This window comes from Hippichthys cyanospilos, chromosome 12 (genome assembly GCF_059441005.1).
Source record: "Hippichthys cyanospilos isolate Australia breed blue-spotted pipefish chromosome 12, RoL_Hcya_1.0, whole genome shotgun sequence".
Taxonomy (NCBI): Eukaryota; Metazoa; Chordata; class Actinopteri; order Syngnathiformes; family Syngnathidae; genus Hippichthys; species Hippichthys cyanospilos.
The window spans coordinates 19,637,449-19,652,857 of NC_142380.1; the positions used below are offsets into that span (position 1 = coordinate 19,637,449).

Genomic DNA, 15,409 nt, shown 5'->3' on the forward strand with positions numbered 1-15,409 from the left:
CGGTTCCTCCTGCGCACAGCGCCGTGCATCCCTCGCGACATGATGACTCTCGAGGAGTGCGGAGCCAGCACAGCCAGCATTTCTTGGCGGGCCAGCGACGGCGCCCAAAGCTACGCCGCCGAAGCCATTGGCCCAGATGGACGCAGCCACTGGTGTTACAGCAACAGTACCAAATGCACCTGGGACGACCTGAGCTGCGGGGAACATTACACCATCCTGGTCATGGCCCAGGATGCCCATTGTGCCAGCATGCCCAGCAACAGCTCTCTCATCTACACAGGTATTTACATCGAGAGGCAACTCCAAGCACCTCCATACACTTACTGCACATGGCAAATGTCATCCCCAGAGTTTTTCATGAAAAACTTTTTTGTTTTCCGCAGAACCATGTTTACCCCAGAATGTCCTCGCATCGGTCGATTGCGATGCGAGCACTGTCTGGCTAAGCTGGGATGCCGCAAACGGAACAACAACATACGTGCTCTCACTTGAGACGGGAGGCCAAAATGTTACACAGAGCACAAATGAGACCCGAGTGCGCTTGGCAGAGCTTCGCTGCGGGGTGAACTACAGCCTCTCTGTCACCCCCCACAATCAGTACTGCACGGGCGTGACCAGCGCAACCACTTTCATACAGACATGTGAGTCAAATTCTGTTGACCTGTAAAGGAAAACTCGACATTGTCATGTAGTCAGGACCCCGCCCCCTTTCAAATAACAGTAGTTAATTCAAGGCGTTGAACTCCTGCAGTCTGAGATCTAGGGATGTTCCACCCACACAAGTGCGTGGATGCAACTCTTGCCTAGTCACTGATACAAAACACTGCTATTGTGAAAGCGCTCCATGAGCTTTACGAAGCTGCGAGGTTACCTTAAATCATGTCACGTCCCTTTTCAGGGCCGTGCCCACCTGAGGAGGTGTACGCCATGCAAAACTGCCTTTCCGGCGTCGTTGCGGTGACGTGGCGATCCAGCAATGGGACGGACCACTACGTGGCCAACGTGGATTCTGACGGCGCCGGGTCCCAAATGTGCATGTCCTACTCTGACCGATGCGAAGTGTCTGGCCTGACCTGCGGACAAAATTTCAGCGTGTCCGTCTCAGCGTCCAACCAGCAGTGTAACGTGACGACCGTAGCCAATCACAGCGTGCAGTCAGGTGAGCTTTACGAGGTTCACAGTAGATACTGTACACATTAGCCCATAGGCCTCAAACCCCAGTCCTCGACGGTTGCAAACCTCCATGTTTTCGAATCTGCTCTCTTAAACACAAATTATTAGGATCGTTTTCAAGCTCCTGCAGAGCTTCCTGATGAGCTATTGATTTGAATCAGGTGTGTTTTAGAAAGCAGGATCGACAATATGCAGGTTTGTGGCCCTCGAGGACTGACTTTAAGACCTATGCATTAGCCCCTTTCACACCGCAGGAACTCTTCTGCTGTACCCTGGTAGCATGAGTTCCCCTTTCCGTTCACACCAAAAAACATTCCGGGCAGGACGGGTTCTGCTAAGCCTTTACTCAGAACCTTCTGAGCTTCTAGTTGCAACTAGGGTCTCTGCCTTTATGCCCGGGTAGGTCGAGGGGGGCGTGCTGTGCTAACTTGTGCTAACTAATGCTGATTGCTTGGTTGAACTTGGGGGTGTCTTGTTTCGGTAACAGCAGCAGCCATTACGCTTTGTTTTCACCGTGACCAGTTTAATATTTTGAAATAATGGAAGGAGAGAAAACTGATAGGTGGATGGGTGCTCTGGAACAGACTCTACTGCTTATTGGCGGAGAAGAGAACATCCAACTCGAATTTGCTTCAACTATGAGAAAAGGCGAGTCTCTGATCGGAATGCCTACTGTGAGCTAGTGCATTTGTGACGCGGAGCTTTAAAAAAAAAAAACACACACACACACGGACAGAACACCAACTGAAGGACATTTACGTCCCGGCGATCTGGATCAGAAATCCAGCTACCTTTGGTGCTCAGTCTGTGTATACTTTTTATGGCTTTTTGTGGTGACTAATATGCCGAGAGATACTGAAACGCCAGCCAAAGGCGGGCATCAGCAAACGCATCCGTCGCCGACTCGGCCCTCTTTCTACTTCTCGTTGTTGAAGCAAACTGGCGTGGGATCACAGAACACATGGATCACACAGCAAGTGCAGTGGGCCCACGTACGACAAAGGCAGACTTATGTCAGGGAACAGAAACTCTGCCACAGTTGGAGCCCAGTCCGCGGCATGCACTTCCCTGAAATCTCTGTATCTCAAAATACATGCAGGGAGACACGGAAATCGCTTGGCTACGCAAAGGCTCCCACCGGCGCCCGCCTAAGTCACGTGTTTTCATGTCCTTCGGCAAGCTCTCCAGATTGCACAATAACCTATATGAATTTGTAAGTATCACGCTAACGAGCTGAAAACAAAGCAAAAGATAATTAGGCTCCATTCTAATGCAGTGTCTGGCAGCTTCTTTAGTTCATCATCCCGCTTGTCACTCCCTTTGTTGGTGAGAGGAGGGGAGTGCAAATCCAATCCAATTTGAATAAGACACCGCTTCCGCTGTCCCTGAGCATTAACGCAAACTTCTGGGCTGTCGATAAAGGACTTCGGACCCGGAACCCCCGTGACCAGAAACTCACAGTTCTGGGTGTGAAAGGGGCTATTGACTGTGCCTACAGTATACTTTACACTGAAGCGATTGAATGACTCACGTTTTTTTTTTTTAATGTTATTTTGCAGTTCCGTGTATTCCCATGGACATCTCCGTGGCAAAGGACTGCTCCAGCAACAGCGCTACAGTATCCTGGTCGCCCAGCGAAGGCGCCATGCAGTACTTAGTGACCGCCTTCTGTTACCACGCCAACGTCAGCCAATTGACCTCTGACCTCAACTGTACTCTGGATGAGCTCATGTGCGGGAGCCAATACTCCCTGCAAGTGGTGGCGATGGATGACCACTGCTCCAGTGTTCCCAGTCAGGTTCTGGTGTTTGACTCGGGTGAGAGGCGATACTGAACTTCTTGTCTAAAATTAATTTGTTGACAGAGTTATTTTTCATGAACAATGAAGACCATTAAAAACACGCTTTTACCATCGTGGTACCTGAGAAATGCGTCTTATGTGCTCAAGGACCAGGTAACAACCATTCGTGTGAGCCAACCAAATAGGTAAACCACAATTAGTGGTTACTTGAGCCTTGTGCACATGTATGTGATGTCATTTTCAGTCGACAGCAGGTCGAAAAATGTGTTTTGAAAACTATTATCTCTAACACAAAGATAATAAGTGCGTGAACATCAGGGACTACAAAAATTTGGAAAAGAGCTGGAATTGCAAAGATTTGTAAACTTTTAAATGAACTCATTCACTGCCATTAACGGCTACAGACGTGAAAGCTCAATTTTTACAGGGTTGTCATTGACATCTATGCAAGTCAAAAACCCCGTTTAGCTTGGCTGGCAGTGAATGCATTAAAGAAGGTCTCAGATTGTTTCTCAAAAATGCTATTGGTGTACCTGATAAGCACTTATTGATTAATCGTTGCAGCTCTATTTACCTTATGAAGCTGCTTTACAATAATATTTATTTAGTTTTGTGGAGATTCTTAAAAAATAATGGTGTCTTTTAGAAACTCCATAATAAAGGTCTTTCTTTTTTCAATTTTCAACTTTTCATAGCACAGAACAATAAAGCCATGTGTGTGTGTTCCCAGCCCCATGTACACCAGAGAACGTGAGCACCCAGCTGGACTGCTTGTCCAATAATTTGACCGTTTCTTGGGACTCGGTGGGGGACGCCGATTACTTTTTGGTGCGGGTAAGCGAAGACAACGCACAAGGTGGCTGGACCTTGAACACCACTGCCAAGGAGAGCTCCACCAGTAACCTCAACTGTGGGGGTGTCTATGCCGTCCAAGTCACGGCAGTCAGAGGAGATTGCCAGAGCCGGTCGGCTCAAAATTACAGCATCTCCGCAGGTATGGAACCTCCCGTCCTGGATTTGGACTGAGCTCGGACCTTAATAGCACCATCTGGGGTCTCCGCAGCCCCTTGCCAACCTCAAGGCATTCAAGGCAGCCTGGACTGTGTAACCAATTCGGCCCAGATCTGGTGGAACCCCGCCCCGGGTGGTGAGCACTACGTGGTTTCGGCCATGGGCCAAGACCACAGCGCAGCCAACTGCAGCGCCTGGACCAACAGCAGCTGCGAGGTGGAGGACTTGGCGTGTGGCCTTCTTTATTACTTTAGCGTGACTGCCATGAACAACCAGTGTCAAAGTCCTCCCAGCGCCGCCATTGACTTGCAAACAGGTACTTCATTATTAACCTATTCAGTGTCAATGACGGCTATAGATGTCTTAAATCCATTTCTAATGGGTCAGCTGAAGGCAATTCACTACCATTGGCAGCTATATACGTATAAGAGTAAAAATAAAAATCAAATACATCAGGGGTGCAACTAACGATTATTGATTGATAGTTGATTATCAGAATTTTGTTTCATGTTTTAATCCCCATCCCTTTGTTAAATTTTAAAATAAAAATATGACATAATATGAATTAAGTTTATTTTTATTTAATTAATTTTATTGTATTCAAAATTTAAAACACATTGTAACACCCCAAGATGCCACAAGAGAATGCCAGAGACCTGGCCAATGGGGGAAAGAAGTATATTTCTAAAATCTTTGCTGCGGAGGAGTTAGAATTAGCCTGGGTGTTTAGAGGGCGTGACAGTCTTTGCCGCATTATAGTTGTTTTTAAGAAATCTTCTTGTCCCTTGGGCAGCCCTCTGCTCCCTCTCAGGCATCACGGCCATCCCCGAATGCCATGGTGGCACCATCCTAGTCACGTGGGAGCTGGCGGAAGGCGGCGAGGGCAGCGTGGTGTACACGGCCACGGCCGAGGGTGCCGACCGCACCTTCCTGTCCTGCAATTCCACCGGCACAAACTGCACCCTGCATGGGGCGCACTGCGACCTCCGCTACACCGTCATTGTTTCTGCTTCGTCGGACCACTGCAGTGCTTTGAGAAGTCCACCGTACCGAATAAGCATGGGTATGGGAACTTCATTTGTATTTGCCGAAGCCGGTCCAGAGCCATTCTTAGAGGATGTTTCTTTTCAGAACCGTGTCCACCGGGAGAGGTGAATGTCAGTGCTTCATGCGAGGACAGCAGCGCCCTGGTGTCCTGGAGCACCTCCCCGGTGGCCGCCGCCTATCGGGTTGTGGCGGTGGCGGCCGACGGACACGTGCACACGTGCGACGCTTCCGCCGCCAATTGTAGCTTGTCTGGGCTGCGCTGTGATGAGCAGTATGCCGTGCACGTGACAGGGAGTCATGAGAACTGCACCAGTGTGGCTAGTCACAATGTTACCTTCAGCACCGGTACGTATGGTATGCTTCATTGCCTAAATGGACCTTGGGCTGCAGCTATTAAGTATTCAGATATCAGACAGCAAATGTGAATGCAGTTTTGAGTATTTGGATGAAAATAAAAAGCACATTTGTTAAAAAAGTGCTCAGTAGGAACAGGAACTTGTCAGGCTGTCAGCATCAACATGTGAGTCACTTACAGAAGTCATTTACGTCTATCAAGACAGTCTAAATGGAGCACTCGAGCACTGCTAGCTAGAGGCTAATTTATGCTAGTTACAGCTTTAACAGAGCCCGAGTCACCAGTACAGTTGCTTGTTAGCACCCTGTCGCTTGACCGATTGATCATTCGGCGATTGAACAAGGCGGTTTCAGAACAGGGGAGTGCTGTTCCTATCGTGAGTCGGGAGCAATGGTTGCAGTAGAAAGCTAGTTAAGTTCTTGCTCCAACTCTCTGCCGGAAACAACTTCAAAATCAATCAATCCAATCAAATTTATATTTATATAGCCCTAAATCACCGAAGTAAATATCAAACATAACCCTGAAACACCGAAAATAAAAGTATATGAAGGTATTTGTGTCCATACATTATTTGGTAATGTTTACTTTGAATGATGTTAGGCTAAAAAAAAGATTAAAAAAAAAAGATAGAAAGAAAACTACAATAATGTCAAAAATAACATTTGTAAAGGATATAAATTAGAAAAGGATGTAAATTAAAAAAAAAAAAAACATCCATCCATTTTCTTCCACTTATCTGGGGTCAGATCGCGGGAGCAGCAACCTCAGCAGGGAAGCCCAGACTTCCCCCTCTCCGGCCACTTCATTCAGCTCCGCCGGGATGATCCCAAGGTGTTCCCAGGCCAGCCGGGATGCATAGTCCTTCCAGCGTATCCTGGGTCGTCCCCGGGGCTTCTTCCCAGTGAGACATGCCTGGAAGCTTTGCCCTCCGGCTCAGCTCAATCTTTACCACAACAGAGCGGTACAGAGTCCGCATTACCACAGACGCGACACCAATCCGCCTGTTGATCTCACGTTTCAACCTACCCTCACTCGTGAATAAGACCCTAAGATACTTGAACTCCTCCACTTGGGGCAGGACCTCTGCCCCGACCTGGAGAGGGTACTCCACACTTTTCCAACTGAGGACCATGGTCTCAGATTTGGAGGTGCTGATCTTCATCCCAGCTCCTTCACACTCTGGTGTGAATTGCTCCAGCAAGAGTTGGAGGTCACGGTCTAAAGAAGCAAACAGCACCACATCGTCTGCAAATAGCAGAGATGCAATGCTGAGACTCCCAAACCGGACTTCCTCAACGCTTTGGCTGCACCTAGAAATTCTATCCATAAAAGTAATGAACAGAATCGGTGAAGTGGGCCAGCCTTGGTGGAGTCCAACCGCCACTGAAAACGGATTTGACTTACTGCCGGTAATGCGCACCAAACTCTGACATTGGTGGTATGGGGACCAAACAACCCATATCAGGGCGTTCTGTACCCCGTACTCCCGAATCACCCCACACAGAACTCCCCGAGGGACACAGTCGAACGCCTTCTCCATGTCTACAAAACACACGCTCAAGGATCCTGCCAAGGATGTAGAGCTGGTGCATTGTTCCACGGCCGGGATTGAAAACCACATTACTCCTCCTGAATCCAAGGTTCGACTTCCAGACGGACCCTCCTCTCCAGCACCCCTGAATAGACTTTACCAGGAAGGCTGAGGAGGGTGATTGTTCTGTTTTTGGAACACACCCTCCGATCCTCCTCCTTACAAAGGGGGACCACCAGCCCAGCGTGCCAATCCAGGGGTGTTGTAACCAATTTCCATGCTATGTCGCAGAGGCGTGTCAGCAAGGACAGCCCTAAGACATCCAGAGCCTTTAGAAACTCCGAGCGGATCTCATCCACCCCTGGGGCCCTGCCACAACGGAGTTTTTTTTACCACCTCAGTGACTTCAGCCCCAGAGATGGGAGATCCCACCTTGGAGCCTCTAGACTTCTGTCCACTGGTTCACAACATCTCAAGTCGAGGTCAGCAGCGCCCCATCCCCACTATACACAGTATTGATGGTGCACTGTTTTCCCCTCCTGAGATGCCGGATGGCGGACCAGAATTTCCTCTAAGCCATCCGAAAGTCATTTTCCATAGCCTCACCGAAGTCCTCCCATACCTGGGTTTTCGCCACCCTGTCAGCCGCCTCTGGAGTACCACAGGCCAAAAATGATTGATAGGACTCCTTCTTCAGCTTCACGCATCCCTTACACCAGCGGGTTCGGGGATTGCCACCACGACAGGCACAGACCACCTTACGCCTGCAACTCCAATCGGCCGCCTCGACAATGGAGGCGCGGAACATGGTCCACTCGCACTCATGGTACCCCGCCTCCCCCGGGACGTGGGAGAAATTCTGCTGGAGGTGGGTGTTAAAACTCCTTCTGACAGGGTACTGTGCCAGACGTTCCCAGCAGACCCTCACAATGTTTGGGCCTGCCAGGTCTGACCGGGATCCTCCCCCACCATCGGAGCCAACACACCACCAGGTGGTGATCAGTTAGGAGCTCCGCCCCTCTCGTCACCCGAGTGTCCAAAACATGCAGCCGCAAATCCGATGATACGATCACAAAGTCGATGATACGATCACAAAGTTGATCATCAAACTGCGGCCTAGGGTTACCTGGTTCCTATGCACATATGGACACCCCTATGTTTGAACATGGGGTTCATTATTGACGAGCACAAAAGTCCAAAAACAAAGCTATTCCTCCCAATCACACTCCTCCAGATCTCATTGTCATTGCCCACATGAGCATTGAAGTCCCCCAACAGAATGAGGGAGTCCCCAGAGGGAGCACTCTCCAGCACACCCTCCAAGGACTCGAAAACGGGTGGGTACTCTGAACTGTTGTTTGGTGCATAAGCACAAACAATGGTCAGGACCCGTTGCCCCACCCGAAGACGGAGGGAGGCTACGCTCTCGTCCACTGGGGTAAAACCCAATGCACAGGCAATGAGCTGGGGGCAATAAGTATTCCCACACCTACTCTGCGCCTCTCACTGCGGGTAACTCCAGAGTGGAAAAGAGTCCAACCTCTCTCAAGAGGACTAGTACCAGAGCCCAAGCTGTGTGTGGAGGCGAGTCCAACTATATCTAGTCAGAATTTCTCGGCCTCGCACACCAGCTCAGGCTCCTTTCCTGCCAGAGGCGATATTCCATGTCACAAGAGCTAGCTTCTGTAGACGGGGATCGGAGCGCCAACTCTCCCGCCTCTGGCTGCCACCCAGCTCACACTGTACCCGACCCCTATGGCCCCTCCCACAGGTGGTGAGCCCATGGGAAGGGGGACCCATGTAACCTCTTCGGGCTGAGCCCGGCCGAGCCACCTGGGTGAAGGCCAGTGAGCCCCACCTCCAGGCCTGGCTTCTGAGGGGCGCCCCACCCCGGTGACCTGCGTCTGGGCGAGGGAAAAATAAATCCATTTATTTTATTCATCATTAAGGGTCGATGGGCCGTGCTTAGTCTGGTCCCTCACCTCGAACTTGTTTGCCATGGGTGACGCTGCTAGGGGCATAGAGTCCCAGACAACTTAGCTCCTAGGATCATTGGGACGTGCAAACCCCTCCGCCATAATAAGGGCCAACAGAGGGGTAAACTAAAAAAAAAAACAATTAAAAACAATCCAAATGATATTGAAAATGGATTTACTCTGAATTTGGTCTTTTTGAAGGTATCCATGAGTTTCTGTTTTAGGATTTAATAAGTGAAATAAACTTGTCCAACACCTTTTGTAAAATCTGTGGGTGTTCTCCTGGAAAAAAAAAACTTTAATAGTATCTGAACTGCATACATTAGCTAGCAAAACTTAACACAATATATGCTTGTTAATATTTCATTGTTTTCTGTCTTTGTGATTGGTGCAGGCCCATGCCAGCCTGAGGTTCTGTGGGTGACTTTTCACTGCGGCAATCTGTCGTCCGAGTTGCATTGGAGCCCAAGCAATAATGCTGTGGACTACCACGGCTGCGCTCAGGCCGGGACTGGGGAGATACACTGCTGCCACAGCAGTGTTGCCACCTGCGCCATCGACAATCTGGACTGCGGGACGCTTTATAACTTCAGCGTGCAGGCCTCGGACGGTGCCTGCAACAGCTCCTTCAGTCAGCCGCTGCAGAGAGGAGCAGGTAGCTCCTGTTTTCAGGGTTTTGTCAAATGGTATTTCATAAAATCTATGGCATTCCATTTCATTGGAAGACAACAAATTTAAAAATTATTCTTTTGAATTGCCGTCAAAGGTCCAATCGTAAATGGAATCGGTCGCATTATCCCGCCTTTTTCAGCTCCGTGTCCTCCAGACATGGTCATGGTTCAAGCCATGATGACAGACACAGAGATCCAGACTTTGCGATTCAGCTGGACGGAAATAAGCTGTGCCGACACAGAGTACCTCCTGAGGTTATCAGGGAACCTGATGGGGGACAGCCAGGCCCAGTTTGAGGTGTCCTCCTATTGGACGAGTACGACCTGGTTTGAGCTGCCGCTTCCTTGCAGCTCACACTACGTGGCCACCGTGGAGAGCAGAAACGCGGCTGGAAGCAGCAATGGTTCCACACCTCTTCACGGCACAACGGGTACAATGTCTACAGAACGTTACACAATTGTTGGTTAGCTACGCCACAATCAAATGGGATCCAATATTACAAGTTTTTGTCTTTTCCTAAGGATAATGCTAAGTGGCTTTTCAATCATTATTTATTTAACAATATGTTTTACTTTTTTTTCAGCGCTAATAACAATTATTAGTTGTCAAGGAGGCCAATGGATATTTGGTACCAATGTTCATTTACAGTAGAAGGGAAAATATTGGCCTTATGTTAAGGGAAAAAAACCCTCGTAACTGTTGAAATGATTGCCCAACCTATATAGAAATATATTTTAGGCCTATGCCCATTTTTGGCAGAAACAAATACCGAACATGATTAATTGGCCATTTTATTTTAAAACTCATAATGAATAAAACCGTATGGTTAACACATTTGATTAATTTGTTTTGTATTACTGATGATATTTTCAGATTTTTTTTTTTTTAAACTGACATTTGGTTGTGTCGGGTAGTGACACCCATGTCAATTTTTTGCACAACTGCCTTGCATTCCTTATGAAAATGGAGAATTGCGTATTGTGAAAGACATGTACACAGAATGAGCTTATTGATAAATACCAGAAGACTTATTATTCCCATCTTTCTAACTTCAAATAGAGGTGCGACAATTAATTGATAACAATGACCAACTAATGACTATTTTTGATAACATGCATCAGTTCGGCCTAAAATTGTCCAAATGCTCAGAATTTTGGTCTGTTCTGATTATTATCGAAAATTAAAAGTTAAACATTTGCAAATACAGTAACTGTTTTGAATTTGAAAAACAATGGTTTATATTTTTGTCAATTTCCTATCGTTACAGACCAAATCATGTAAAAAACAGTTTTCTGCAACCTCAATTGGAGAAGGAGTCCCATAGGCATTAGGGGATGGATTTTTTTTAATTCACTAATGAACCGGCAGCCCTCTGTTGTGCCTATGTCTTGTCTATAACAAAGCCTGATTTTTTTGTTTTTATTTCTATTTTTTTTTTTTTTAAACGTGGGCAGTTCCATGTCAGCCATCCGAGGTAGTGTACAGCAGTAACATGTCGGTGGCCCAAGTTTCGTGGAGTCCTTCGCCTTTTGCCAGCACGTACTCTGTGTACGACCGTGACGTGTCGCCGAGCACTCTCCTGTGCACCACCGGCAGCCTGTCTTGCTTTCTGCTGCTCAACGTCTCCTCCTCGGACCTGCTGGTCACGGCCGCCAACGGCGCCGGCGAGAGCCCGGGAGCTGCCGTCACCATCAGTATGAGCCCGCATCCGACTTGTAAAGAGCATCTGTACAATTGCCCAAGCACATTCTCACCCACGTTTCTCTTTAGCAGTGCACCAAGTCCGAAAACGAGACCTCGCTGAGAGTGGTAAGTAACCGTATTTGCACCCATCTGTCAAACGGACTCTTTTTCAATCTGGAAAAAAAAAAAAGAGCTTCCACCCTTTTCTGGTCTTTCATAATCAGCTGTAGAACAGGGATTGTTTTCACCAAAAACAAAATGTGACAAGCAACACCTTAAGTTTTTGCATTTACGACACGTCAAACTGTAAAAAAACAACCAAAGAAATTTGTAAGAATTTTTCCCTCTCATAATAAAAGGCCAAGATTCAACTCCTAATCTTTATCCTCAACTCAAAATCTGTACTGATTTCAAATCTACAGTTAGTGACACAATACCGCTTCATGGAACCCTCAGTTCAGGCATGTCCAAACCCAGTCCTCGAGGGCCGCCTATCCGGCATGTTTTGGAGGTTTCTGTCCTACCACACCTGATTCAAACGATCAGCTCATCAGCAAGCTCAGTGGAAGCCTGACAACAAACCTGATCATTTGAATCAGCTGCATTGGATGACGGAAACATCAAAAGCATGCAGGATAGGTGGCCCTCGAGGACAGGGTTTTGACATGCCTGCCTTAGTTGATTAGAAACCATAATTTCACAGACAAGCTGAGACCACACCTACTCAGTGAAAAATTTACTTGAGAAATATTAACAGTTGCAATGATTAAGCGACAACTAAATATCAACTTCATTATTTTATAATCAATTATTTTTATATTCCTGTAATTTAACTAATTAATGACCAGACTAAAAAATTCTCACTAAAACCAAAAACAAAACAAAAAATGTTGCTTTTCATGTCAATTTTACTAAAACACCAAAGATTGCACTTTTAATAAACCATCAATATTTTATAAATCTTTAAAAAAATACTGAGGTTTGACTGTTACAAAATAAAAAATGTCTTTGGATTGAATGAGTTACCTGAGGGAGCACAGCAGGCACCAAAAAAATCTCAAAGAAATGGCCCCTTTTATATTCATAAACAGTATTTAATTGTGCAAATCTTACAAATCCCATGGTTTAGGCCTTTTACAACTGTCTAGCTTTTTGTGTATCAAAAGTACTTGTCTCAGTATTGGTGACTACTCAAGACTTGAGTACTCATAGGGGTTTGAAAAAGGTAGTATGGGACATTTGCGACAAGTCAAGTAATACACTATCAGGTAACAATGAGCCAGAAAGTAAAGAAGCAAAAACAAAACACTCTAGAACAGGCATGTCCAAACCCGGTCCTCGAACGCCACCCATCCTGCATGTTTTTGATGTTTCCGTCATCCAATGCAGCTGATTCAAATGATCAGGTTTATTGTCAGGCATCTGCTGAGCTTGCTGTTGAGCTGATCATTTGAATCAGGTGCTGTAGGAGGACAGAAACCTCCAAAACATGCCGGACAGGCGGCCCTCGAGGACTGGGTTATGAAATGCCTGCTCTAGAAGCTTAAGATGAGGAACAGAACTGACATTTTGAAAATAAAGAAACAAACACTCAAAGTAAAATGTGGAGTTTTCTACCAAAATGGACTAAGTTTTATTAGTGGTTCTGAAATGGAGAAGGGGCGGCTCGGTGGAGCTGTGATTAGCACGTCCGCCTCACACACGTGGGTTCCCTCTGGGCACTGGTTGTTCGTCTCTCTGGCCGAATCTCAGTAGGCATGAAGAGTCCTACCTCTAGCTGTCGAGCTGTGATCCTAAGCAATCGTGTTGCTCGGCAGGAGGCCTCTCTGTTCCCGTGCTAAACGTGACGCTCTTGAGTGACACGGCCGTGCTGGCCGAGTGGCCCCAGGAGGACGCTGCAGACGACACCGCTTACAAGCTGGCCGTCACGCGGCAGCGGGGCGATGGCGAGTCGGACCTGGACTACATGGTGCTGGGGCAAAGCTACATCCTCACCGACTTGAGCTCCAACTCCACCTACTGCCTGACCGTGTCTGCCGTGAACGAGACTCGGGTCGGTCCCCGGTCCGATCCCGTGTGTTTGGAAACGGGACCGTACAACTAGCGGGCCCAATCACAGCGTGACAAATCCTATTGGGCCACATAGGAAATTTAGACCAAGTAGTACTATTTTCTACACGGGCAACAGTAGATTAACTCAATAATTGCATTTATTCATCACTAAATAGCAGGGCTGGGCAATAAATCCAATGAACTGGATGAATTACTCATTTTTAAAAATCGGAGATTAGAAAATGAGCCTAATAGTGAAACTGAGATGTGGCAAAAATGACAGAATGCTTTACAAGGCAAAGCTTTGCAAAATCTATTAACAATTCAATTAGTTCACTTTATAGCAGTAAAAAGTTACAATTTTGTCTCTAAATAAGCACTTTAGTTGAGAACGTTGAAAACACTCCGATAGCCTAATATTGATATTTGTAAAATTATAGAGACTCTAGAAGAGAACTTCAAATGTCATCCTTGGGATTGAATTAGATAATTGGTCATGAAAACAAGTTTAGTTCATTTTTTGTCAACACATTTTTTCACTTGGCGTCAACTGAAAATGACATCATAGTGTGCTGGTAACGACCAATCAATTAGTTTGGTTTATGAATGTCACATGACCAACAAGTGAGCCGTGATTGTTGTTATCCCGACCTTCAGCACAGCTTTTGTCACGTTCAGTCGACAGCAAGTAGGAAAATGTGTTTTTAAAAGTATTTGTAAGGGTCAAATGCAGTATCTAACATATATCCTTCATTTTATTCTCTGTTTGACCCTTACTCATTTGTCTTATCAGATTTAGCGTTTTAAGTCTTTGAGCTACTGTGTCTGTTGTTACGATGTTTATTTTTTTGTACAGCACTTTGGTCAGCTGTGGTTGTTTTAAAGTGCTCAAAAAATAAAGTTGGACTGGATTGGATATACTGTATCATTGGGGTAGTGCTATAGCCTATTTAAGTGCCAGGTTCACGGTTAGTGTGAGGGAGGCTTGATCCGGAAGGCCGAATGGATTTGACCGCAGATAAGGATGCTAGTAAAGAGGGTTTTCACGGCGAGTCGAGTCATCAACAGCGTCATAAACCCGGAAGCCACCATCTTGGAGGTACTCGGTACCATAACATTGCATGGGCACTACGTATAGGCCTATCTGCAACATCGATAGGAAAAATGGTCAATTATTGCCATGTTTTGGGTAGCGCAAATCGGGCAGATCGAAAAAAACATTTAGACTATAACAGGCTTCCAAAAGTGATCAAAAATCAAGGAGAGGAATTCCAGAAATCGGAGGAAAGGAGACGCCTGTGGTTGGCAAAGCTCAACCAGGATCTGAGAGGAAAAAATCAGGACAACATCCGAATTTGTTCCGCTCATTTTTTTCAGTTAAGAAAATATTGATTGCAAGCAACTAATAACAACGTTTGGAATGCAATGATGACGTTTTAATAGTAACTTGTATAAACGTTTATTGCTTGTGGTGTTTTTCTGTTTGCTTATTTTAATCTAGGGACTTTGGTATGACATAAATAAAACTGACATTGGTATTATTATTATCAAGCTACCACATGTTGCATAAATGAGTTACGTTGTTCTGATTCTTCTGAAAATGTTGCGTCTCCCTCACCCATCCACACGCCATTTGGTTGTAAGCCCCCAAACCTTTCAGGATTTAAGATCTTCGGCTGTGTATGGTCTCGGTGAAAAAAAAAAAAAACTGACTAGTTGACTATATCTGGATATGTAATTGTGAGAGGACTAGCCGGATTGTCGTTTATCCAGGATGAGTCAGCCAACTCCTATGGCTCGAACTGTAAACTGTAATTTTTCCACATACGGGGCCTTCTCTTGTGTTCTGGATCCTTCAGTGTATCCCTTCACATTTTTTTTGTCTCGACATTGATAATTTTGTTTAATCCGTCCAAGATACAAATGATGGCATTACACTCCGTTTGCCTAGTCCCTCCATAAAGGCAGCGCATCTGGGTTACTCCCCACAATATGACGTCAGTGAAAAGTCATGCCGTCATCAAATTAATATGGCAAATGAAATTAACTATCTCTTGAAGTTATGCAAGAGTCAAAAAAGTTGAAGATATGTTAAAATGTATTTTAAA

General features: G+C 46.2%; 1 protein-coding gene across 1 annotated transcript in view; it reads left to right on the forward strand.

The window, feature by feature from the left end:
* The window catches only part of LOC148415240 (uncharacterized), a 42,199-nt gene extending 27,530 nt beyond the window's left edge, over positions 1 to 14,669 (forward strand). Inside the window, exons 33-45 of the mRNA XM_088430520.1 lie at positions 20 to 280; positions 384 to 641; positions 899 to 1,159; positions 2,733 to 2,990; positions 3,705 to 3,968; positions 4,038 to 4,301; positions 4,779 to 5,048; positions 5,117 to 5,377; positions 9,289 to 9,549; positions 9,706 to 9,996; positions 11,021 to 11,260; positions 11,337 to 11,375; positions 13,067 to 14,669. Of these exons, the coding sequence (XP_088286646.1) occupies positions 20 to 280; positions 384 to 641; positions 899 to 1,159; positions 2,733 to 2,990; positions 3,705 to 3,968; positions 4,038 to 4,301; positions 4,779 to 5,048; positions 5,117 to 5,377; positions 9,289 to 9,549; positions 9,706 to 9,996; positions 11,021 to 11,260; positions 11,337 to 11,375; positions 13,067 to 13,353 (3,215 nt within the window). The 3' untranslated portion in view covers positions 13,354 to 14,669. The remainder of the gene's footprint in view (positions 1 to 19; positions 281 to 383; positions 642 to 898; positions 1,160 to 2,732; positions 2,991 to 3,704; positions 3,969 to 4,037; positions 4,302 to 4,778; positions 5,049 to 5,116; positions 5,378 to 9,288; positions 9,550 to 9,705; positions 9,997 to 11,020; positions 11,261 to 11,336; positions 11,376 to 13,066) is intronic.
* Positions 14,670 to 15,409: the final 740 nt, after the last annotated feature.